This window comes from Mesoplodon mirus, assembly GCF_964341445.2.
Source record: "Mesoplodon mirus genome assembly, chromosome: 20".
Lineage (NCBI taxonomy): Eukaryota > Metazoa > Chordata > Mammalia > Artiodactyla > Ziphiidae > Mesoplodon > Mesoplodon mirus.
This window is the reverse complement of record NC_138996.1, coordinates 35,469,384-35,493,783: the sequence shown is the minus strand read 5'-3', so window position 1 is coordinate 35,493,783 and position 24,400 is coordinate 35,469,384. Positions and strand designations below refer to the sequence as shown.

Here is a 24,400-nt window from a genome sequence, read left to right as displayed (position 1 = left end):
ATTCACAAAGATCTATTTGCATAAACTAGAACTATCTACTTTGACCTAAAAATATAGGAAAGAAGTCAACTCAGCAGAGCAGTGACTACATGCATAATGTTGTCTTTGTATGTTTCAAGCAAGGCCAATTGTCTCATTGAGAAAATTGTATCTAATTATTAATTTTATATTTATTTTGGAATTTTTTAATATTATATTTAAATATTAATAAAGTTATTTGGTTTTGACTATGTTTTTTAATTGATCATTGTACTAAGTCTGATAATTTCATGAAATTTTGTTTCAGTTTTGTACACATGCACATACACAATAATGAGTCATGATGTGAAATGTGTTTCTTACATAGATTACCATTAGAAAGCTTGAAAAACACTACTTTAAAACTTGAGCTAATTGAAATAAAATATTTTGCTTATTGAAATAATAGAAAAAAAACTGAGGTATAACTCACATGTAACATTCTATTTATTTTCATTCACTAAAATAAATCCCAGTTATAGGTATACCTTTTGTATTGTCGAGTTTAGCAATGACTTTTTGCTCTGCAACATTCCAAATGATCACTAAATTATCGGTACTGCCACTTGCAAACAGATCAGGGTTATGTGGACACCAAGAGATAGCTGTGATTGTTTTTTTATGTTCAGACATAATTGCGTGAAGTTTGAATTCATTATAACGGTGATCCAACTAAAAATATATATAAATAAAACACGTCAGTGCTTCTTTCTATGTAATACACTTTCCATTAATAATCACATTATTTTTAAAAAGCTACATACATGAAAATCAGTACACCTAATAACAAGATATGAACATAATTCAAGCCTTGGTCTATTTTCAAGTGAATTCAAATGTATTCAATTAGCTGAAAGAAATCATTTTTCAAAAAAATAAAAGAGAATTGAAATTAAACATACCAATTTGAAAAAGAAGTAACAATAAATGTTGTACATTTAAATATGCATAATAATTCAGAGACTTATTTTCCATAGCTCTCTCTATTTATGAGGGAAAAACACCTGGTTCTTAAAATATTTTTTCTGCAAATTTTTAACTTATATTTGAGTCAAAAAAATGTAGGTTAAATAAGCCAGTTGCTCATTACTACATGGTATCATTTGGACCTGTTTTATGTTATTGCTTTTTGGAAGGGTCATTATGTTGTGTTTTTATACGTAAGTGGACAAAAGGAATAGCCTAGTTTTCCTATTTCCTTTGTAAATGTGCCATTAATTAGTGGATCAATTCATCTTTCTATCACTTTTAACATGTTTGAGATGTATACACTGTATATGTCATTTTGTTGAACCTGGTTTTTCCATTTAACACATAACCAACCGTTCACAGTTTTATATAAGAGTTTTTCAAATCATTATCATATTAACTATTAACTACACCAACCTTTCTTGAACCGTATACTTGCAGTAAAATCCTAACTGCTAACACGGCCTTCAACGCCCAGCATCATGAACCTCTGCTTTCGGGCCAGTCTCATTTGGTTTCGTGCTCTTCCCTGGTCACTCTGACATCCTTGTTCCTCTAATACAGCAAAATCATTTCTGCTTTAGGACTTATGCTTGCTGTTCCCTTGGCTTCGAATTCTCTCCCCACTGATTTGCTCATGGTTTTTCATTCTCCTGTTTGGGTCTCAGTTCAAAAACTCCACTTTAGAGAGGTGTTTTCTGACCATGGTAGCTAAATAAATTCATATTCCTCCCCAGAACCTGTCTCATGACTTTCACTATCTTTTTTAAAAACTGAGGTATAATTCACATGTAACATTCTATTAGTTTCATGTGTACAATATAATAATTCAATATTTATACATATTGCAAAATAATCACCAAAATAAGTCTAGTTAACACCCATCACCACACACAGTTGCAAATTTTTTTGTGATACTTTTAAAATCAACTTTCTTAGCAACTTTAAAATATACAATACAGTGTTGTTAATTATACTCACCATTCTGTACCTTACATCCCTATGATATATTTGGGTTTTTTTTATTATATATATATATATATATATATATATATTTTTTTTTTTTTTGGTACACGGGCCTCTCACTGTTGTGGCCTCTCCCGTTGTGGAGCAGCGCAGGCTCAGCGGCCATGGCTCACGGGCCCAGCCGCTCCGCGGCATGTGGGATCTTCCCGGACCAGGGCACGAACCCGTGTCCCCTGCATTGGCAGGCAGACTCTCAACCACTGCGCCACCAGGGGAGCCCGATATATTTGTTTTATAGCTGGAAGTTTGTACATTTCGACCACCTTCACCAATTCTGCCCTCCCTCACTCCCCACCTCTGGCAACCACCAATCTGTTCTCTGTATCTGTGAGCTTGGTTTTTTGTTTTGTGTTTCAGATTCCACAGAAGAGTGAGATCATTTGGTATTTGTTTTTCTCTATCTGACTTATTTCAGTTAGTAGAATTCCCTCAAGGTCCCTCCATGTTGTCGCAAATGGCAAAACTTCCTTCTTTCTTTATGGCTGAATAATATCCGTGTGTGTGTGTGTGTGTGTGTGTGTACACACATACCACATCTTCTTTATCCATTCATCACTGATGAACATTTAGGTTGCTTCCATGTCTTGGCTATTGTAAATAGTGCTGCAATGAACATGGAGGTGCACGTATCTTTTCAAGTTATTGTTTTGGTTTCCTTTGGATAAGTACCCAGAAGTGGAATTGCTGTATCATATGGTAGTTCTATTTTTAATTTGGGGGAAATTTTTCATACTGTTTTCCATAGTAGCTGCACCAATCTACATTCCCACCAACAGCGCACAAGGGTTCCTTTTTCTCCACATCCTCACCAACCCTTGTTATTGCTTGTCTCTTAAATAACAGCCATTCTAATAGGTGTGAGGTGATATCTCATTGTGGTTTTGATTTGCTTTCCTCTAATGATGAGTGAAGCTGAGTACCTTTTCATGTACCTGTTGGCCACCTGTATGCCTTCTTTGGAAAACTGTCTATTCAGGTCCTCTGAACATTTGTTTTTTTTCTGTTGAGTTGTATGAGTTCTTCATACATTTTGGATATTAATCCCTTATCGTATATATGATTTGCAAATATTTTCTCCCATTCAGTAAGATGCCTTCTCATTTTGTTGATGGTTTCCTTTGCTGTGCAGAAACTTTTTAGTCTGATGTACTCCTTGTTTATTTTTGCTTTTGTTGCCTTTGCTTTTGGTGTCAATGACTATCTTATTATCTGTTTTACATCTTTATAGAACACATTTCTTCCTAAAACTTTTATTTATTCATTTGTTTACTCATTTGTTTATCATCTCTCCCTGCCCCCATCCTTCCTAAGACTATGAATTCTGGGAGAAGAATTTGCCTGGTTTGTTCTAGCTGCATTCCTAGTGCCTAGGAATGTTTGGCCAACAGAAGAGATTCTGTTAATATTGTTGAAAGAATGAGCTGTTGTGCTATTTTTTAACATTTAAACAACTTTTAACTTTTGCTATCACAGAAAATGCTGTAGCAAATATCTCATATATAAAACTTTGACTAATGATCTAATTATTTCCTAAGGCGTTACCCTATATAACTCCTGTATTTTTTTACTACTTGAACTTCATCTATTCCTGAACAACTCTTGGAGAAAATACTATTAAAGATGACTCAGTACCAATGGAGCTTTCATCTGATTAGTGTTACAACTATAGTGACTTTAAGTTGGGCTGTTTAAAGATATAAATGCATTTTCTGTACATTTAGGGATGCATAGGTTTGTAAGTTTTAAAGTATTCAGGGATTTAGGTTACCTATGGTAGATATTGTGAATGTGTCTAATGAATCTAATAGAAAAAAAACTCCTATATAAGTTAGACATTCAGTGAAAGAGTCCATGAATACAAGGAATGTATGAAGAAGCCATTTTGCACATCAGTGATCTTCTCTGACTTTACAAATTATCCATATAGGATCCTAAACACAATATAGAATACTGAACTATTTGTAGGAATTAATTCAGTAATACATTCTTTTTATATATATACATTCTTTTTACAGGGAAGCCCAGTAATATTCTTACTATATTTTCAATTCAGTATTATAAGACTGTACTGTTACAATGAGTTGGATCATAAATGACTCTACTTTTAGAATAGTTAATATATTAGTGCATTACAATTCAATGGTTAAAGAAAAATGCTAGTGTCACGTACACATATCATATCATAGTTCAGAAAAATCTGAAATTACATCAGTGTCATCATACAGAGTGTGATGGACTCAGATTCTGTGCACTGACGCTCAGTGTTATTTAATAAATATTCCCTCTATAAAGAATCATAATATTTTATACAGCAAAATTTTCAAAGCACTTTAAAATAATACTTATTAATATAAGTTTAATTAGTGTCAATGTCACTAGTTAATCATGTAATTTTCAATGCATATTTTGAAACACAGCTTTTCAGCAAACTCTGTAATTAACTGTCACCTAGGTTTATTTGTATTAACTTCTAAATCAGGGTAATTTTTAGTTTGTTTTAGTCTTTAATAACATGCAAACTTTCTTTGTAGGTTTTTTAGATTAATACTTTTAGCTTAATCTTCCTAAATATTCAAGTCATAAAATGTCATCATTAAACAAGATATATGTAAACATAAAAAAAATTAAGTTTTGCCTTCATCCACTTTCTTACCTTCCTGACTCCTTAGAGGAATAGTTTCCCCTGCCTGATAAGTTCTTCTTCTTCAGGAGGAAGTAAAAGACAAGACAATAGGGACCAAAGATTAAGGGAGAAATTTCTTAAGAGGAAGCTTAGCAACACACATAGGGTGGTAAAGAGGTAGATGACAAAACAAAAGGGACATTTAGAAGGCTTGCTCCTGTCTTCTGGGGAATGGTAAGTGAAGAAAAAATGTGAGTTATATTGAAATTGCATTTTGATTGCTAGATATTTCCTCAATCTTGAGAAATGGACTACATAAAATCTTAGCTTTGTGGAAACTTAATTGGTTTATAGATTAATGCTATTATTTCTTAAATTTTCAATAAACTACAACACTATTAGCAATTTAAAGGAATTTTTACTCCAGAATAAAGCAATATTTTTTTTCACTCTTAACTGAAATGAGTTGGTATTTCAAGATTAAAAAAAATTCAAGAAACATTTAATAAGTGGTTACTAAGTGCCAGAGAGTGTGCAGTAACTTGAGAATTCAAAGATGAGCAAGACTCATTCTGGTCAATGGAAGCATGTAGAGATGCAATCCATTCCATAAGGTCCTTCACTAAGAAAGAGGAAAAAGCAGAACGTAGAAAAGAGCTTATACATTTGAGCTGATACTTGAAAGATGAGAAAACGTCTCTGGACAGGCAATGTGGGCAAACTGAAAAATCAGTGCAAGCACAGGCAAGATACAAAAGAGTCTGAGTAGTTTTGGAAAAGGCAATGATCTCAGTGTCTGGAGCACAAGGTGACAGGGAGACGGAGACAGGAAGATCATGAAAGGATGTCATACGATGAGGTTGGATGCTAATATTAAGGAATGAAGAGCGACTGAAGATTGGAAATTTTAGATCTGCATATTATAGATGATTGATTACACTGAAGGATAAATTAGAGGGAGTCAAGACAGAGGCAAAGAGAATATTAAGAAACTATTATAATAGTTTAGGTGAGAAGGATATGAAGAAGGGAATAAAAGGTAGAAAATACCAGAACCAGTCCTGGTGACCTAGGGTGTAGGACATGAGTAGAAGAGGGAGTCAGTGATAACTCTCACATCTGTAGTTTAGACTAATGGCTAGTGGGTGACACTGAAATACTGGCTCCAGGTTTAAGAAGAAAAACTGGACTTGGATTTATGATGCTTATGGCACCTCTATATGAAAAAATTCAGAAGGCCCTTGGCTGTGTAGACTGGGAACTGATAAAAGAAATGTCTGGATGGAGCCAGCACATGAAGAAAGGTAGTGATAAAGGTGTTTATCCCAAGACTATCTCAAAATATGTTACACCTGCACTATTTTTAATAGAAGGCTCTCTAAAGGACTACTCACTTCTTCAACTGATAAGACAATTTTCTCGTATCACATGTTACTGAGCAAGGTTTGAAATAAATGGACAAATGAATGCCATTTATTTATATGGGAATATAGTTTAAAAGAATTAAGAACTACTTGTTCACCGTTCATAAAACAGGACCTTTAATTCTTGAAGAAATTCTTTTTGATGAATAGCATCAAAATAGGATTACTAAATCAATTAAGAATTTGCTAATAATTTAATATTATGATATGAGCATTTTCTAAAAGCTTGACTGGTAAAACTAACATAGTATAAATAGTAACAAAATATACAATAAAATACCAATATCAATAAAGTTACAGCATTAAGTTTTTCAAGTATTAATTAAATAGTAATTTTACCTGATAAAAGGAAAACCTGGAAAGAATCAGCATTCTTTTACCTGATAAATATAGATGGCCAGGGTAGCACAGTACGCAAACCTGTCTCCATTGGCAACGCACACATCTTTGTTCCACGGCTGACATCCAGCAGCCAGCAGTCCCACTTGTCTTACCTGGGACATGTTTGCCTTGAAAAAAAAATTCAGAGGCATATCAGTCAATTCCATTATTCAATAAACTTCCTCTTCTTTGTTTTACATCTGTTTTCTTCAATCCTTATCTTTACACCCTGAAAAAATTTTCTACTATCAATCTCAGTATATACTTTCAAAGAACAGGAGTTGAAATCTCCAAATGTCAACAGACATCAAGGCAGGTCGTTTCAATTAAGGAAGCAAGAGATTATAAAATGAATGACAACTGACATTTGACCAAGGGTTGGTAATCCTACCAGGAGTGACAGGGACCAGAGTGAAATAGAAAGTGCATATCCTATCTAAAGGGTCTAGTACCACTGGAGAAGGTTACTCCATGTTGCCAGATTTCTGGAACTTCCCAAAGAAATGGAAATATCCAGATTTTGATGTAAACGTACCAATTTTTATATACTGGCAATTCCTTCAAGGCAGCAAATTCAAGTGTAAAACGCTGTGAGCCGATACAATATTGGGAGGATTGTGACCTCTGTCTCAGAACTTCACAGTCTTCACATTGACTCTATGTCCTCACAGAAACTATTCGAGGTACACGAGGCAGGAATACAAGCTGGGTTAACAGTAGTGGTCATTGTGAAGACAGGACAGAGGGAAGCTGGAAATCACAGAATAGAAATCGTTTATGTGGCAGGGCAGAGGATTTCAGAGTAAACGAGCCCAGAGTCAGTTACGTTATAGCTCATTTACTTATAAAGCTACTTTCCTCTTTGTATCTTTTCTAGTTCATATTTCCACTTCCTGAAAAGATCTCCTCTTTTTTCCTCTTCTCTTTCTTCTCCAATTTCTATCTTCATCCCATTAAATTCCTTTATCTGGGTGGAACTAGTGATATATTTCCCCAAAAAAGTAAATAATTTGCAGTGAAAACTGGCATGATAAAAAAGCGGTGCTCCCAACCTCTCGGTGCTTTTACAAGTATAAGAAACGGCTACAAATACCTGCTCTCTTCCTCCTCTAATGACTCCTAGCATTCTGGATAAATTTTAAAAATACACTTTTTTTCAATTAGTAATGTTAGGATAATATTACTTCTCATTGAAAATATACATTATTTCAACCACATGTGAATTAAATAGGCTGTTATAGTTTATCCTTGTTATGCATGATTACTATTAATGTTTGTGTGTAAACAAATTTTGAGTTTATATTTGGAAAAGAAACACAAGGGAAAGATATTTAAATATACAGGCAAAATGGAGTCATTTAATTTTCACTTCCTTCTAACTCTGCTTTACTTTTTAAAAAATTAATAATCTTTATTTTTAGAGCAGTTTGAGGTTTATAGCAAAACTGAGTAGAAATTACAGAGATTTTCACTCGCCCCCCAGTTCCCCAACACGTACAAGCTCCGCCACTATCAACATCCCTACCAGATGGTACATTTGTATAATGATGAACCTACCCTGACACATCATTACCATCCGAAGTCCAGAGTTTCCATTAGGGTTCACTCTCGGTGTTGTACATTCTACGGGTTTTGACAAATGCATAACGACATGCATCACCATTGTAGCATCATACAAAGTAGTTTCACGTAACCATTGATCTTTTTACTGTCTCCATAGCTTTGCCTTTTCCAGAATATAGCTGGAAATCATACAGTATGGTGTTTTTTCCAGATCGGTTTCTTACACTTAGTAATATGTCTTCAGTGTCTTTTCATGGCTTGGTAGCTCATTTCTTCTTAGCACTGAATAACAGTCCATTGTTTTGATGTACCGTGGTTTATTGACCCATTCACCTATTGAAGGACATGTGGTTGTTTGCAAGTTTGGGCAATTATGAATAAAGCCACTATAAACATCTGTATGCAGGTTTTTGTCTGGACATAACTTTTCAATTCATTTAGGTAAATAAGAAGGAGTGGAAAAGGAAGAGATTGCTGGATCCTGGTAAGGGTATGTTTATTCTGTAACAAACTATCAAACTGTCTTCCAAAGTGTCTGCCCCATTTTGCATTCCCACCAGCAATGAATGAGAGTTCCTGCTGCTGTACATCCTCACCATCCTTCGGTGTTGTCAGTGTTTTAGATGGGCCATTCGAATAGGCACGTAGTAGATCTCACTGGTGTTTTAATTTGCAATTCCCTAATAACTTATGATGTTGGACATCTTTCCATAGCTTACATGTCATCTTCTTCAGTGAGGTGTCTTTTCAAGTCTTTTTCCCTTTTATTTTTATTGAAGTATAGTTGATTTACAATGTTGTGTTAGTTTCAGATGTACAGAAAAGTGATTCATACATATATATGTATTATTTTTCAGATTCTTTTCCATTTTAGGCTATTACAGGATATTGACTATAGTTCCCTGTGCTATACAGTAGGTCCTTGGTTTTTTTTAATTGGGGTGTTTGTCTTTTCTTGTTGAATTTTAAGAGTTCTCCACATACTCTGGGTAACAGTTATTAGATGGTCTTTGGCAAATATTTTCTCCGAGTCTGTGGCTTGCCTTCTTTTTCTCTTGACACTGTCTTTCACAGAGGAGAATATTTTAATTTAATAAAGTTTAGCATTCAATTATTTATTTCATGGATCATGGCTTTGGTGTTGAATCTAAAAATTCATGGCCATACCCAAGGTCATCTAGGTTTCTCTTATGTTATCTTCTAGGAGTTTAATAGTTTTGTGTTTTACCTTTAGGGTCTAAAATCCATTTATGAAAGATGTAAGGTCTAGTCTAGATTAATTTTTTTGCATGTGGATGTCCAGTTCTAGCACCATTTGTTGAAAAGACTAACTTTTCTCCATTGTATTGCCTTTGATCCTTTGTTGAAGATCAGTTGATTATATTTATGTGGGTGTATTTACGGGCTCTCTATTCTGTTACACTGATCTATTTGTCTATTCTTTTATCAATACTACACTGTCTTATTACTGTAGCTTCACAGTAAGCCTTGAAGTTGGGTAGTGTCAGGCCACTGACTTTGTTGCTCTCGTTCAACACTGTGTTAGCTGTTTTGGGTCTTTTGCCTTTCCATATAAACTTTAGAATCAGTTTGTCAATATCCAAAAAAAAAAAATAACTTCCTGAGATTCTGGTTGGGATTTTATCACATCTATAGATCAGGTTTTAGCAATAAGTGACATCTTGACACTATTGATTCTTTCTATCCCTGAACATGGAATATCTCTCCATTTATTTAGTTCTTTGATATCTGTTGTCTGAGTTTCACTGTTTTTCTCATATTGATCTTGTACATATTTTGTTAGATTTAAACCTCAGTATTTCATTTTTGGGGTGCTATTGTAAATGGTAATGTGTTTTAAATTTCAAATTATACTTGTTCATTGTTGGTACACAGGAAAGTGATAGACTTTTGTATATTAATCTTGTGTTCTAAAATCTTGTTAAGATCACTATATTGGTACCAGGAGGTTTTTTTCTACACAGACACTGAAGTCATCTGTGAACACAGACAGTTTGATTTCTTCCATGCCAGTCTGTATACCTTTTATTTCCTTTTCTTGTCCAGTTACATTACTTAGGACTTCAGTACAGTGTTGGAAAGCAGTGGTGAGAGCAGACATCCCTGCCTTGTTCCTGATCTTAGCAGGAGAACTTCAAGTGTCTCACCATTAAGTATGATGTTAGTTACAGGGTTTTTGTTCTTTATCAAGATGAGGAATAAATATGTTTTTTGTCAAGTTGAGGAAGTTTCCCTCTATTCCTAGGTTGCTGAGAGTTTTCATCATGAAGGAGTATTGGATTTTGTCAAATGATTTTCAGCATCTGTTGATACATAGGTCTATTCAGGTCTAGATACACGTCTACACAGATTGTCTATTTATTCTTGTGTGAGTGTCTTCAAAAAATAGGTCCGTTTCATCTAGGTTATCAAATTTGTGGGCATAGAATTATTGATAGTACTCCTTTATTATCCTTTTAATGTCCATAGGATCTGTAGTGATACCTCTCCTTTCACTACTAATATTAGTAATATATTTCTTCTTTTTTTTCTTCTTAAGTAGCCTGGTTAAAGGCTGATAAACTTTATTGATCTTTTCAAAGAAGCAGCTTTTAGTTTTGTTTTCTCTATTGATTTTCTATTTTCAATTTCATTAATTTCTGCTCTAATTTTTATTATTTCTTTTATTCTGCTTACTTTGAATTCAATTTGCTCTTCTTTTTCTAGTGTCCTAAGGCAGACTGGGTCTTTCCCTTCCCCCAGATAGGTTAGGTGCTGATATAATCTCTGCAGATCAGGCTCTGGTAAAATAGTTTCTCCTCATGGGCAGCCTTGTTAAGAAGAAGAGTGCTCTGACATATTTCAAAACAATTCCTTTTCCACTCGCTTTGCCAGAAGCATGAAGGGATCTTTCTCTGATATTTACTGTGAAAACTTGGTAAAGGTCCTGGAGGTAAAACTCAGAAAAGCCTGGAGGCCTCCTTATTACTCCCTCCCCGCCACCTCCCCGGTTGTCCCGAGTTTTTAACTCTCGGACTTGATATATGAGCCTCCAGCAATTCATCAATTACAGTTCAGGTTTTCCATTCTGGCTCTGGTTCCCACAGAGGTTTCTGCTGGTGGGTTTCTGCTCTGGTGCACTGTGATTCTCTGTATCTGCCTGTCTGTCTCTCCAATATGGGGCAGCGGTTTGCCTTGTGACCTCACTTCTCTTATGAATCTAAGAAAAGTTGTTGATTTTTCAGTTTTCATTCTTTTGTTTTGTTTTAGGCCAGAGTGAAGACTTCTGAGCTCCTACATAACAAATTGGAAACTAAAAGTCCCTCTGCTAACTCTTTATTTATTGAAAACAAATAAATTACTTCTAAATCCATGCCAATACTTTTTATTTTATCAGTTTATCATGATTTACTTCTTTTTAGTTTCTAACTTCAGATAATATAAACATTTCAATATTGTCATACAATTTGGTATGCCTTCGTACGTTCCTAAGCAGCTTTTATAAGTCTTATAGTCCAACAACTTAAATCCTTCATAATTCAGAGTTGAATAACTTGTCTAAACCAGCCATTAAAATAATAGACAGGATAAAACAAAATGGCAGCTTCTTAAAAAAATTAGGATTTTAAATGAGGTATTAAAAAATCATGCATCATTAAACATATGAATACTATTGCATCTATAATTCTGAATTATGTATTTAAACTGCTAGTATTTGAAACTTCTATATTATTTTTCTCAAAAGTATCATTTTATATATATATATATATATATATAATATTTTGTAGCCTTTATTAAGCGATATCTACAGTTACCGAGGAGATATAAAGAAATGTCCAGAAGTTTTTGATAACATTGTGGCCAGCATGAATGGTTCCACAATTAGTGATTCTGCATTACTAAAAATAGAAAACGTTCAACCAAAGGTCCATTTCAAAATACATGTTTATATTTTAAATATAAATCCTACAAATATGTCACATATATAGGAAATCAAATATATTTTAACTGTATGTGACAGGTAGTTTTATAGTTCAGGTAAATATTACATACCCTTTTATCTTTAGTTAAGAATATGTTTCATTCTTATGTGAACCACCTAAGAATTTCCATGTCCATTCTAAAGATTTGCTATTTCAGAAAACATCATCTTTTTGGCCCAGAAACAATATACACACTTTAAAGATAAACTACGAAACCTTGCAGTTCACTGAATAATGCAGATTTACAAAGGACTCAGGAAGAAAGTCTGAGCATTGTGTCACCTCACGTGCAACTGACAGTGTCAGTAGCCTGGCAACTACAGCCCTACAGAGATATTATTTTCATTTTTTTAACCTAAATTCTATTCTTGGTTTCAACCTTATATTATATGAAATACACAATACATACATTATAATTACACTGAAGTGTAAGAAATGTGAAAAAGCAAGTTATAAGAGTATATTTGCATTAGATTTGTATAACAATAAAGCTCACCTCTGAATATGCAAGATTATATGACATAAGCATGAAATTTAAATATAGCTAGAGTTACAATACTGCCAAAAATAAAATTATAAAACTAAGTTAAAATCAAGTTCATATACATGTGCTGTGTGTTGTAGAAATATATACATATGCCATAAATATTAATTATATCAAAGTATAAAGGCCACTTCAGTGATCTAAAGATAAAACTCATACTTGTATGTGATTTTTTTCAAACACTACATTTCTAAATTATAATTTTTAGCTCAAAAACCAACTTATCTTTTCCAGTAAGCATTAAAAATATAACTATGGAAAAATCTGGTATTCTGAATGCTGATTATATAGGGTATATGTGCACATATATATCATCTGAAAAATTTTAAGCTGGAATTTTAGAAGAAATTAAATAATCATGTTTCAATTTTCATTATTTAGAATAAGCTGTTTCATTGTCATCTAAGTCTGTATAAGAACTGATCAAAACTTGAGCCAAGAAAAGCTTAAACTCATGAAGAGGATATGGTAATTTTAGGGTTGGACTACATCTATATATGAGAAGAGTTATTCTTTTAATATGTCTCAGAACAAGGAATTCACTTTAAAGGCCATAGTTTATTAAAGGGCAGATTGGGGTTATGGTGGAGGGAAGGATTTTGAATCCTCATAATCTCCATGAGCTGCCTCAAAATCACTAAAAAGAGACACACAATTTTAGCAAAATGCATTTTCTTAAAATCAGTCACCCCCTCCCTCCAAATTAGATTGTCACCCCTTTCCTTTCCCATAGAGGAATATATGCACTACACTTGAAAAAAAAAAAGCCTTCTGTTTGAACATCAGAAATGCACTGTTATTACATTTTAAATGCACACACACAATATAAAAAAGGATGCTGGCATTATAGTGCGTGCATGCGTGTCTGTGTGTGTGTGTGCAGCGCAACTTCAAATACTGCTATTAAACTCATAAGCTGAAATATTTCTATCATTATGGTTAAGGCTGGAATTCAGGATGGTGAGCTAGCCAGTAATTCTCAACCTCCCTTCTGAGGAATGCTTTAGGATCCATACCATGAGGGTTATTCTCCAGAGTTAGATATTTACTGGCTCCAGAGATGTTTACCTGCTTGTTTCACAGCTGAAAAAAAAAAAAATACGAAGGAAAAAACCCAAGAGGCTTAAACTGTTGAGGATTTACAACTAAAAAGATAATCTAAAAGAAGTAAAATGCTGAGAAAATATCTTTGATTGATGTGATTAGAATAGTACCCTGAAGAAGTAAGGCGGAAGGAAGAAAAATTCAGTGCTGCATGTCTTTAGTGGTATATGCCCTCAAACAACAATGGGGAAAAAGCTGGTAAAACTACATAAAGATATTCTGGCTCTTTTGTTCCATTCATTAATGAAAAGAAAAATCCACAAATCTCCTTCATTTAAATAATTAAGAAATCCTTCATTTAAAAGGTGAACATAATCAAAGAGAAATCTTATGTTATTCTAAACTAAATCCATTTTGATAAGGTGCATTTAAAGATGGCAGTTTTCTGCTATCGCAGTAGAAATAGATCAGAATAGCTATGCTATGCAAAAGTTGCCATAGTAACAATGCAAACCCCTTTGAAGCATAATTAATTGCCTAAAAATTTACCAAATGGAACATGGCACTCTTCTTCAGAAAATTTTTTCATTTTCTTTTACAATATTATTATAATACATGGTATTATCATACATATTTCTATCATAAAATTATGTAAAATTACTTTCTTGAAATTATTGCTATTTTCATACATTAATCTCATTAGAAAGAATCCTATTTTATCTTTAAAGCCTAAAGACAATCTGAACACGTTAAGAATTCATCTGAAATCAGGAAAGAAAAAAACACCTTTTCTTCAATGACTATCCTTATATATTTTCTTACCTCTGCTTTTAAGTCTATCACATAAGTATCCTATTTACCCTCAGAATCCTGCAATGCAAAAATGTCCACAATATAAATGACACAGAAATACAGCTGCATGAGAAATAAAGCAGAAAAAAATCACAGAAAATTATAATTACAACGTAAATATATCTTACTCTTTGTAGTCCTTCATACCAATCATCTTGCTCAAACCAATGTGAAATGTAAGTCATCCAAGCCATAGAATGTTCCTACTTTAATCAAGGCAATTGGAAACCGGCTTCAGAATAGTCAGCACCTAAAGTAATAACAATGTGTTTCAACCAAATGGGTTTACCAAACTCTGCCCTATGAAATGTTGTTCAGTACAAGAAACTAGAAGTACATACACATTTCAGCTGAAACAGTTTTAATAATTTATAAATAACAGCGTCTGTAAAAATAATGCTAAAGCAGAAAATGTAAGCCTATAGTCAAATAAGAAATAAATCAAATGATAATTATGTTGTTGTACTAAAGAATGCTATGTCAAATATTTCATTAGCCCCTCACTTTTCATTGTTCTGGCATAGAAACACATGTATGACACATAAATATCACTGCAGCTAGTTGAGAACATCTTTATCTCACTCTAAAAATATACCAAATGGGACGTGGCACCCTTCAGAATTCCTCTTCTTCCTTATTCTCTAGAAATATTTTCAATAATATCTGCTTGAAGCCCCAGGTCAAAATAGTTGGGAATAGGCTTCCACAGGAAGCTCCAGGACTCGTACACTCTGGTGCTCAGTTTGTTTCCATCTTGCTGACTTCCCTGAATCTGGACCACGGTTTCTGTCCTGCCCTTGGGTTCCCACAGAGCCCCTGGTTCCTGGCTAACTGCTCAGAATTTGCATCTCCTGCAGGGTCCCACCCTCTGGACTGGTGGTCCTTCCTTGCTGTCTCTCTTGTCATTGTCTATCCTATTCTGAGTTAGAGATCTGTGTCTGTGTCCTGCCTTACGCTTTTTTACCCCGCCCTGGACCTATATCTAGCGCCTACCCAGGGTATATCTAACTACCTTGCCACCATTTCAGTGGTTGCAGTCTCTCATGCTAAGCTCTTAAACTCCATTTTAAAGTACCTACTGTACCTAGATCCCACAGCCTTGTATCTGGTAATCTCAATATGAACATCGGTAAAGCCAAGCTTATCCCTTTCGAGTGATAAGAATCCCTTTCTACTGCCCCCCAATAGTCTTTCATTTGCCCTGCATTCCCTGTTCCAGTGACCAAAACTATACTCGACAGTAACCCAAAGTAAGAACGTGGAGCCATCTTTGATTCTTTCACCACTTTCTCCTCCACCTCCCGCTACATTTGATCACCAAGTCTTAACAACTACCTTTAACATGTCTCTTCAAAAGCCCCTTCCCTCCATCCCTAACGCCACCGTCTTGTACCAACTAATGAAATACTTTACTTACTAACCTCCCTGCTTTCACTGCAATTCCTAAACATGTTCTATACCAGCATGGCTTTATGCCTTTAAGTTGTTAAGTTGTGAAATGCTTTCGCCTGAGCTTTCTTACCTCTTGCCCTTTTTTTGTGACTAATGAGCTGTATCATATTTATCAAGACCCAACTTAATGTCCCTCTTCTTTGAAGCCTTTCACAAATGCACCAAATCCCTCATCTGTATGCCTCTAAGTCTATATTTGTGTGCACTGGATAGTGATTATTTGCAGAGACAAAAATTGTGAGTTGCCCAAGACAAAGGAACATGTTTTATTCATATTTGTATAGAAGGTACAAAATGTTTGTTGAGTGAATTGACACATGCTAGAAGGGTTTGTCAACTAGTGGTAGTTCATATGAACCAAAGGTGTGTGTGTGTGTGTGTGTGTGTGTGTGTACACATAACTGCAACTTGGAAAGGGGCTAAAGAAATGTATCCAAATTACAGGTAATATACTCATCAACAAGCGAAATGGGATTACCATTCAATTCCTTGAAGAGAAATGGCTAATCAAATTATTTCAGAAATTAATTTTTAAAGGGAAAATAAAAACTGAAATGACCTGTCCACATATAAGTAGGTATTGTATAAATGGATTATATTTTTTAACTTCACTTGGACACTTTCATTTATCTTTTTATTTTGCCCCTAGAGTTTCCTGCCCCATTTACCACCCCCAGCCATCATATTTTGCAACATGTTAAGTCTTTCTCTGAGATATACACTAATGCTGCTTTAACCCACAAGTATTTTTAGAAGCAACGTCAGGGACAAGCGGATGAGGAAGGTGGACACAAGGAACAAATAATCTCACAACAGGAAATGGGTAAAAACCAAAGTCTGCAAAACAAGCAGCAGGGGACTGAGATGGGCTAGATTAAGGATATGTATTGGGGGGTCCACAGGAACACCCACAGAGTCTGATGACTCAGCCGTGATGGTTCACAGTGGATGCCTGCTAATGCCACGCCCGTAACAGATCCTCTGACTCCTCAGTTGGTACTATTCCACAGGGGTGTGCCCCAGAGCAATCTCCACCAGCACGTTCCTAAATGCTGGCAGCAATCTGTAGCGACACATAGCTCCCATCCCAGCATTTCATGCCCTGATCAGACCTTCCAAAAATATTAAATAGCTACATCCTAAGAACAATTTGAAAGCTCACCCTTGAAAAACAACAAACCAATATAGCTGACAACACCCTCCAGTTACTGGTGATTCTAACCACTAGTAACAAAGTGACAATCTATAGAGTATACTTCTCTTTAGCTTAGGTCACATGATATTTTTAATATGTAAGAACAAAAATAGTTGAAAATGAAGTATTTTTACCAGAAAATCAGACTATATGAAAAGTAAAAATAGGGCTTCCCTGGTGGCGCAGTGGTTGAGAATCTGCCTGCTAATGCCGGGGACACAGATTCGAGCCCTGGTCTGGGAAGATCCCACATGCCGCGGAGCAACTAAGCCCATGCACCACAACTACTGAGCCTGATCTCTAGAGCCCGCGAGCCACAACTACTGAGCCTGCACGTCTGGAGCCTGTGCTCCACAACAAGAGAGGCCGCGACAGTGAGAGGCCCGCGCACCGCGATGAAGAGAGTGGCCCCCGCTCGCCGCAACTGGAGAAAGGCCTCGCACAGAAAGGAAGACCCAATGCAGCCAAAAATAAATAAATTTTAAAAAGGTACTATAGTCATGTCATAGGTACTACGTGAAAGCGCACTAGACAGAGGGAGCAGCAAAAGCAGAGACTCTGACAAGGAAGCACTCTGGGGAGCCTTGAGAAAGAGAAAAATCAATAAAAGTATATAAAAATGTGTATTCAAAGGTCAGGGTCACAAATATATCACCATGCAGAGACTCAGGGTAGTTTTCTTGAACTCCTCTTTGTCCTATTCAGAATTTTGTTAATTTTCTTAATAGAAATCTATTGCCTATAGTATTTTTTTAAAAAAAACTAAAAATACCATGTTGAAAATCAGTGTTTAAAATTTGAATACACTATATGCTGAGAGTGATGCAAAAAATTCTAGTGAGCACATATAGTTAATGTTAGTATTTACTATATGTGCTCGTTAGAAAGCATTTGGAAATTGCAAAAAAGAAAAAAAAGGAAGGTTTTTTTTAAGCAGCCACTAGCCCACTAACTTGAGATCTTCTTCCTCTCTCTAGTATCCATAATTCTAAATGACCACTATTTTCACTGATATGTACAGCCATAGATTATCAAGGATAAATATAATTTTAAAAATCTCTAAATCGGTGCATCTCAACGTGTGGTTCTCAGGTCTCCTGCATCAGAATTAACTGAGAAACTTGCTAAAAATGAAGATTCCGGGATCACAGTCTAGGGCCAGTGGATCTTGGGGTGGAGTCTGGAAACCTGCTTTTTAACATCATTTCCAGATGATTTATATAGCACAGTAAAGCCTGAGAACTACTTAGTGCAACAATAGTAAAGATATTTATCAGATAAACTGCCTCTGGTAACTTCTACTGACCAGATTAATCTCTTAAATTTCAATCATTCCTAAATTTACCTTTCATGTGCTTGGCAGGACATTATATCTAAACATCCCCAACGTATGTCAAATCCTGATGTTCTTAAAAGCTTAGATGATAAAATAGGTCACAAAGTACAGTATTAACCTACGTTAAAATCCTGGATTAGATAGTGAATAGAAAAGAATAAGGTCATTATGGTTGTTCTAGTTTGGACTCACAGAATGACCACTTTTACCAGTATGAATTCCAAGTTGATCAGCAAAACAAAGGATTATAGGTAAGATGGAGAAGACCAAAACACTAATTCAAAGATGTGGCAAAGTGAATGTAGTTATTTCATCATCCATCTATATACTTAATCTATCATTCATCTAGATACTTATTTTTATACTTCCTACATTTTAACCACCAAAGTGAAAATTACATGGATTTGAAATATGAAATTAGATTTTCAAGGCGCTTGAAGGATTACAGAATCTCTTGACCTGCAATGTGGAAAAGATTTTTAATTTGATCAAAGATGTAATACACTTTTCTTGAACAATAGGATCATTCATATACCTTCAATTAACCATTCTGAGAGACTCAGCCAAAGAGAAATAGAGGAGTGAAATCACGTATTTTTCACCCATAAACTAAGAAGTTAAGAGGTATATATTCCATTGAAAGAGACATTATGAAAGTAAACATGTAAACATTGTCATAAAAAAGATGTAGGATTATTTTTATAATAGGGTATGGCAAAAATAAGTAGCTTTATTTTTATAAATAGGATCATTCCTCATGAAGGAAGATTTGAGAAGCTATGGCATGAATTGTTCTGTAAACCTGAGGATGCCTGTCCCCCTTCTAATTAATCTGTTCTGTAAGTTGGATTTTGTATATGAGTTTTTAAAGTAGGGTGGGTCTTTATGCTTATCTGTGTCTGAAAATCAGGATTCTCATTTGGCAGAAACAGTCAGTTAGACTGGCATTTTCATGTTCTGGGCCAAGGGTGTTAAAAATTATTTTTGTCGGGGCTTCCCTGGTGTCACAGTGGTTGAGAGTCCGCCTGCCGATGCAGCAGACACGGGTTCGTGCCCCAGTCCGGGAAGATCCCACATGCCGCGGAGCGGCTAGGCCCGTGAGCCGTGGCCGCTGAGCCCTCGTGTCCAGAGCCTGTGCTCTGCAACGGGAGAGGCCACAGCAGTGAGAGGCCCGCGTACCGCAAAAAAATTAAAAAAATTATTTTTGTCAAGTACTGAGAAAAACCAACAAAGGAAATCAAATGGATTTAAAGCTTGAAAGCTTTAAGAAATAGCTCACACAAAGTCACTACATCCAAAATTTCTTTTATATATGCATCCATACATTGATAAGAGGCCGGAAATAAACCCTAAAGTTTGATAAGTGAAGAGTTGTATCAGCTAAGGCAGGACCAGTGCATATATGAGACAGGTTACTAATCTAGTCAACGGGCCACCTGTCAAAAATTATTCCCTTAGCTAACATAAAATTCCCACAAAGATGAACTAATGTAATTCATAATGCAAGTGAGATATTGTGTCCAAAAAGCTACTATTGAAATTTAAATGTTTATGAAATGTATCCACAATTGTATTCAGTATTTTCAGGAATGAGTTCATTTATTTAGTAGTTTAAGTAAAGTTTCAAAGGTGGAGTTGTATACGAACACCACCAGTTCAAGAGAAGTCTAGGCCCAGTGGCACAATGTACCTTCGTTCAGTACTTCTCAAGCGTGACCTTGCGTTAGCATCACTCGAGGCTCCTGAAAACACTGATTCCAGGTGCTGCCTCAGCTATTCTGATTTGGCAGGGCTGTGGCCTGGAAGTATGCACTTCTGACATGCTCCCAGGGGATGCTGGTCTAAGATACATATCGAATAACACCATTCTAGATGGCATCTAGTACCAAAGGGTCAGAAAGTCTAGAAAATAAATGTGTCCAACTTCAAAATTTTACCCAATGGTAACCAAAATCCAGGCTTCAGATGTAACTTCCAAAAGCTTCTTATTTCTAACATTCAATTGTAGATGTGATGGCTATGTACACTTAAGTACCATTGAGGTGCATTAGGATAAAGAATTTATAAGATAACTGGATCCCCCCAAATCACAGAAGACTTTGCAGAAAAACTTAAATCATTATTAATGAGCAAATCAAACAATTTTACAACTTGTGGGAAAACAATTTTTAATTAATATTTTAAGATTCTCTCCAGGTATCCATATCTAATTTCTTGCTCATAAATCTCCAAGGAATAGTCTCATCAACAGTGAGAGAATAATCTCCACATGATTATCATAGAACACAGCTTGGTCCTGGATGTTGAAAAATGCCAGCCACTCTTGGTCTAATATATGTTTCTCACATGAAAGAAAAGGAGGTGTCAGTCAGTAAGAAATCCCTCCAATCTCCTAATATGATTTCTATGGATTAAAATATTCTCAATAAGACCTCTGTTCCTGAAGACACACTGGAAGCTACATATATAATTTCACTTTAATATTTCAATCTGCTACATGGAATAGATACAAAATACAAGATGAGATAATTCAGCAATTGCAGAAAGTAGTAGTAATGTCTGTATACACATCATTACCATGAATGGCTGGGTAAACACGTTATTCAGTAATCTGGTAAACCATTACCTTTCTTGCATATTAGATCTGACTTTGAATAAATTCTGGAATACAGGAAGGACATGTGAATCCTTCCAAATTGTTTGAATTTCATTTTAGTCTTCATTACAGAGTTTAGGCAAGTGAAATTAGGTAGTATGGAGAACTTGCACATATTTTATTGACAGGAACAGTCTAATCATTCATGTTGCACTTTCAGTATCTACTGGGGCAAAAGAAACAAACAAACATAAAACTGTTCTTACTCTTCTCTGAGCAATATAAAAGCTGCTGCAGCTCACCCATGCTCAGGCTAAGGGCTGCAAGGTACAGTCCGCAGAACACAACAACAAAAAACACTCTGGCCCTAGAAGTCCCTCTACTGGGAGCAGAGGAATTTAAAAACATTATTTTCTAAGCTAAATTGATTTGCAGCTTTCAAATATATAGGATTATTGTGTGAGTAGTAACAAAAGTTTTTAGTACAGCAATATTTAATCATTAAAGATAAAAAGAATGAAGAATTTCAAACTTTTAAGTAAATATATCTAATTTTTTTCAAAGATACCCACAGTTCTTTAAGTATTCCTATTACTATAAACACAGGGAAAATCAGCTCAATATAAGTAGTAAAATTCAACTAGCCATTTTAATATAGAGTAAGTTTGTGGAGCTCACTTAAGAAGTATATGAGTTTTCTTTCCATGTGGGCCCTTTCAAACAAGCCGTTGGTTTATTCCAGCTGAGCAAACTTCCCAGGAACTCTCAATGCAATGACCTAAACCTAGCATTTGTAACATTAATCTCTAAACAATCACCTAAAGCACGGTTCCCCCAACTCTGTTGAATAACTGACAACTTTTCAAAGGCATTTAATTACTGTATTTAATTTTAGATCACAGAACAGGAAAGACTGTCAAGACTGATTTCTCAGATCTCTGCCTTCACACAGGTAAGATGTGACCACGCTCACTTTCCTGCACACTTGGGCCAGTAAGGCAGAATCTCAACAGGATGTAAGAGAGTGCTTTTCTACAGGGGCTGTCCACACCACAAGCCCAGAATCAGCTCCACTAATGCCAATAAGAGGGAGACAACATAACACCCAAGACCTTGCTGTGTTCAATGATAATCACACCAAGGCTATCCTCTCACTGTTGATGAGCCCAGCAGATTTGTGAGCCAGAAATTAGATATGAAAACCTGGAAAGAATCTTTGAAATTCCCCAAAGAATTTACTGTTAGAGAAACAAACCCTAAAGGAAAAGCTTTTTCTCACTTGAGGTGACTTAAAATGTTCAAGGAAGACTTGAAATTTCGGTTATAAAAATTGGTAGGAAAATGAGTTTCTCCGAAGGGTGTCCATTTCCGAAATACTCAGACAATGAAAGAAATGTAATCGCTCTCTTCAAACCATTGTTGGAGACTTAAAAAAAAAAAAGTCAATAAATACATATATAAATGGACATGGAAGTTACAAAACAAGTGTGCTTTACTTTTGATACATGATCCAAGGCATCACTAAACTTCATTAAAATCAACTGCTTTTAGTTAATATAGTAAAAAAAAAAAAGTCAGCTCCAATGCTTGCTCCTTTTAATATCTGCATGCAAAAGAGTAAGTCGGGGTTTGTTAGCTTCTGAAAAATAGGAAAGATTATATTTTTAAGGTTCGCTTAGCACACAGTGCGCCTCTGAGATTCAATACTGGCTGTCTTTTTTCCGGGACGCGCTTCCCTTTGACCCCAGGGTTTCTTGCCGCAGCCTGAGTACGAAGGCCACCTTCAAGGGGGCGGGGGTCCTTACAGAAGCGCCCGTGGGCACAGTAACGAGAGCGACAATCCAGACTCTAGACGCACAGAGGCTGAATAAGCTTAAAACATAAGGCAGTGTCTCCGATCAGGGTCGCAGGTGACACTCCTAGGGCAGTTCAGACGCGCAAGGGCTGCTGCTGCTTCTGCTGCGTCCCGTCCTCGGCCGGTGTGCGGCGCGGGCGCTCGGGGCCTCATCGCCTGCCAAGCCCCACAGGACGCGCGCACGCGGGTCTGCGACCGTCGCGGGGGAGGGCGGACGCCCCCCCCAGCCCCGCGACGCCTCATCGCTCGAAGATCTCCCTCCTCCAGCCCGCGGCCGCCCGCGTCCCTCGCCCTGCGGCCCGCCGGCCCCTACCTGCAGGAGGAGGCGACCGCAGCGGCGGACAGCGAAAGGTGCTGAAGCGGGCGCGGCGGCCGGACCCGACTCACACCGCCCTCCCCTCCTTCGCCGCGTGATCCGAGGCTGCGCGGCCGGGAAGGGCTGGGAGGCGGGCTCCGCAAGTCCCGCTCCGAGCCCCGCTCCGAGCCCCACGTGACAGCCACACTGACCGCTGATTGGAGCGCCTGGGGAGAGGCGGAGGCGGCCCCTGAACCCCGGAGACTGTGCGCGCCCAGGTGGTTACCTGGCAACCGGGAGTCGGCTCTGAAGTTGTGGTTCCCAGGCCCTGAGATAGGCTTCAGCAGAGTTTACAGGGAGGCTGAAAGTGGAGGGAAGCACAGTGAACGGCCAGCGTTCTCACCACCTGACAGATTCCGCACAGCGGGTTTGCACTTTCTAAGAAAATGAGTCAAGTATACAATAAATAAATCACCCCATCTTCTTGAGGAGCCTGAGGGAGGGCGTTGAGCCTTCTTCAGAGGCTAGGCTACAGTAGCCGAGATCCTCACCTGGAAGGTGAGTACAGAATGCTGTCTCTTCTGCACTTCGTTATAGTCTGATTGGGCTCAAGAAGCTCTGTGCAAGACTCCTATGAATGCGATTTGTCTCTATTGGTGGATTTGTATGTAGTTAATACACCTGCCCTCAAAGTGTGCAAACTGACATTGTCCTTGTGGAATCTGGTTGAATGGAAATGGCACTGTCATTCATATTTCCTTCTTCGTATCTCTGAAATATCTTCACTACCAATGACCTTTATCAAACACCAAGGAGAAAATAAACCTTCATATACTCGGAATATATGTTTAATAACATTTACTGAGCTTTAATTATATGTCAGACTCTGAATAGTTAATAAATTTTTTGTTTGTTTTTTTAATAACATCTTTCAGATCTTTTTTAAAATTAATTAATTTATTTATTTCTTCATTTTTGGCTGCCTTGGGTCTTCGTTGCTGCGCGCGGGCTTTCTTTAGTTGTGGTGAGCAGGCGCTACTCTTCGTTGTGGTGCGCGGGCTTCTCATTGCAGTGGCTTCTCTTGTTGCAGAGCACGGGCTCTAGGCGCACGGGCTTCAGTAGTTGTGGCTCTCGGGCTCTAGAGCGCAGGCTCCGTAGTTGTGGCGCACGGGTGTAGTTGCTCGGCGGTATGTGGGATCTTCCCGGACCAGGGCTCGAACACGTGCCCCCTGCATCAGCAGGAG

General features: G+C 36.7%; 1 protein-coding gene across 2 annotated transcripts in view; it reads right to left on the bottom strand.

The window, feature by feature from the left end:
- The window catches only part of WDR17 (WD repeat domain 17), a gene marked incomplete at its 5' end in the record, with an annotated part of 75,388 nt that extends 52,135 nt beyond the window's left edge, over positions 1 to 23,253 (bottom strand). The window contains 4 exons of one of the 2 annotated variants that reach the window (XM_082608803.1): positions 507 to 690; positions 6,441 to 6,569; positions 14,556 to 14,677; positions 23,175 to 23,253. In XM_082608803.1, coding sequence (XP_082464929.1) covers positions 507 to 690; positions 6,441 to 6,569; positions 14,556 to 14,621 — 379 coding nt within the window. Of the gene's footprint in view, positions 1 to 506; positions 691 to 6,440; positions 6,570 to 14,555; positions 14,678 to 23,174 lie in introns of those variants that run through there. The other variant, XM_082608804.1, reaches the window with a different exon arrangement.
- Positions 23,254 to 24,400: the final 1,147 nt, after the last annotated feature.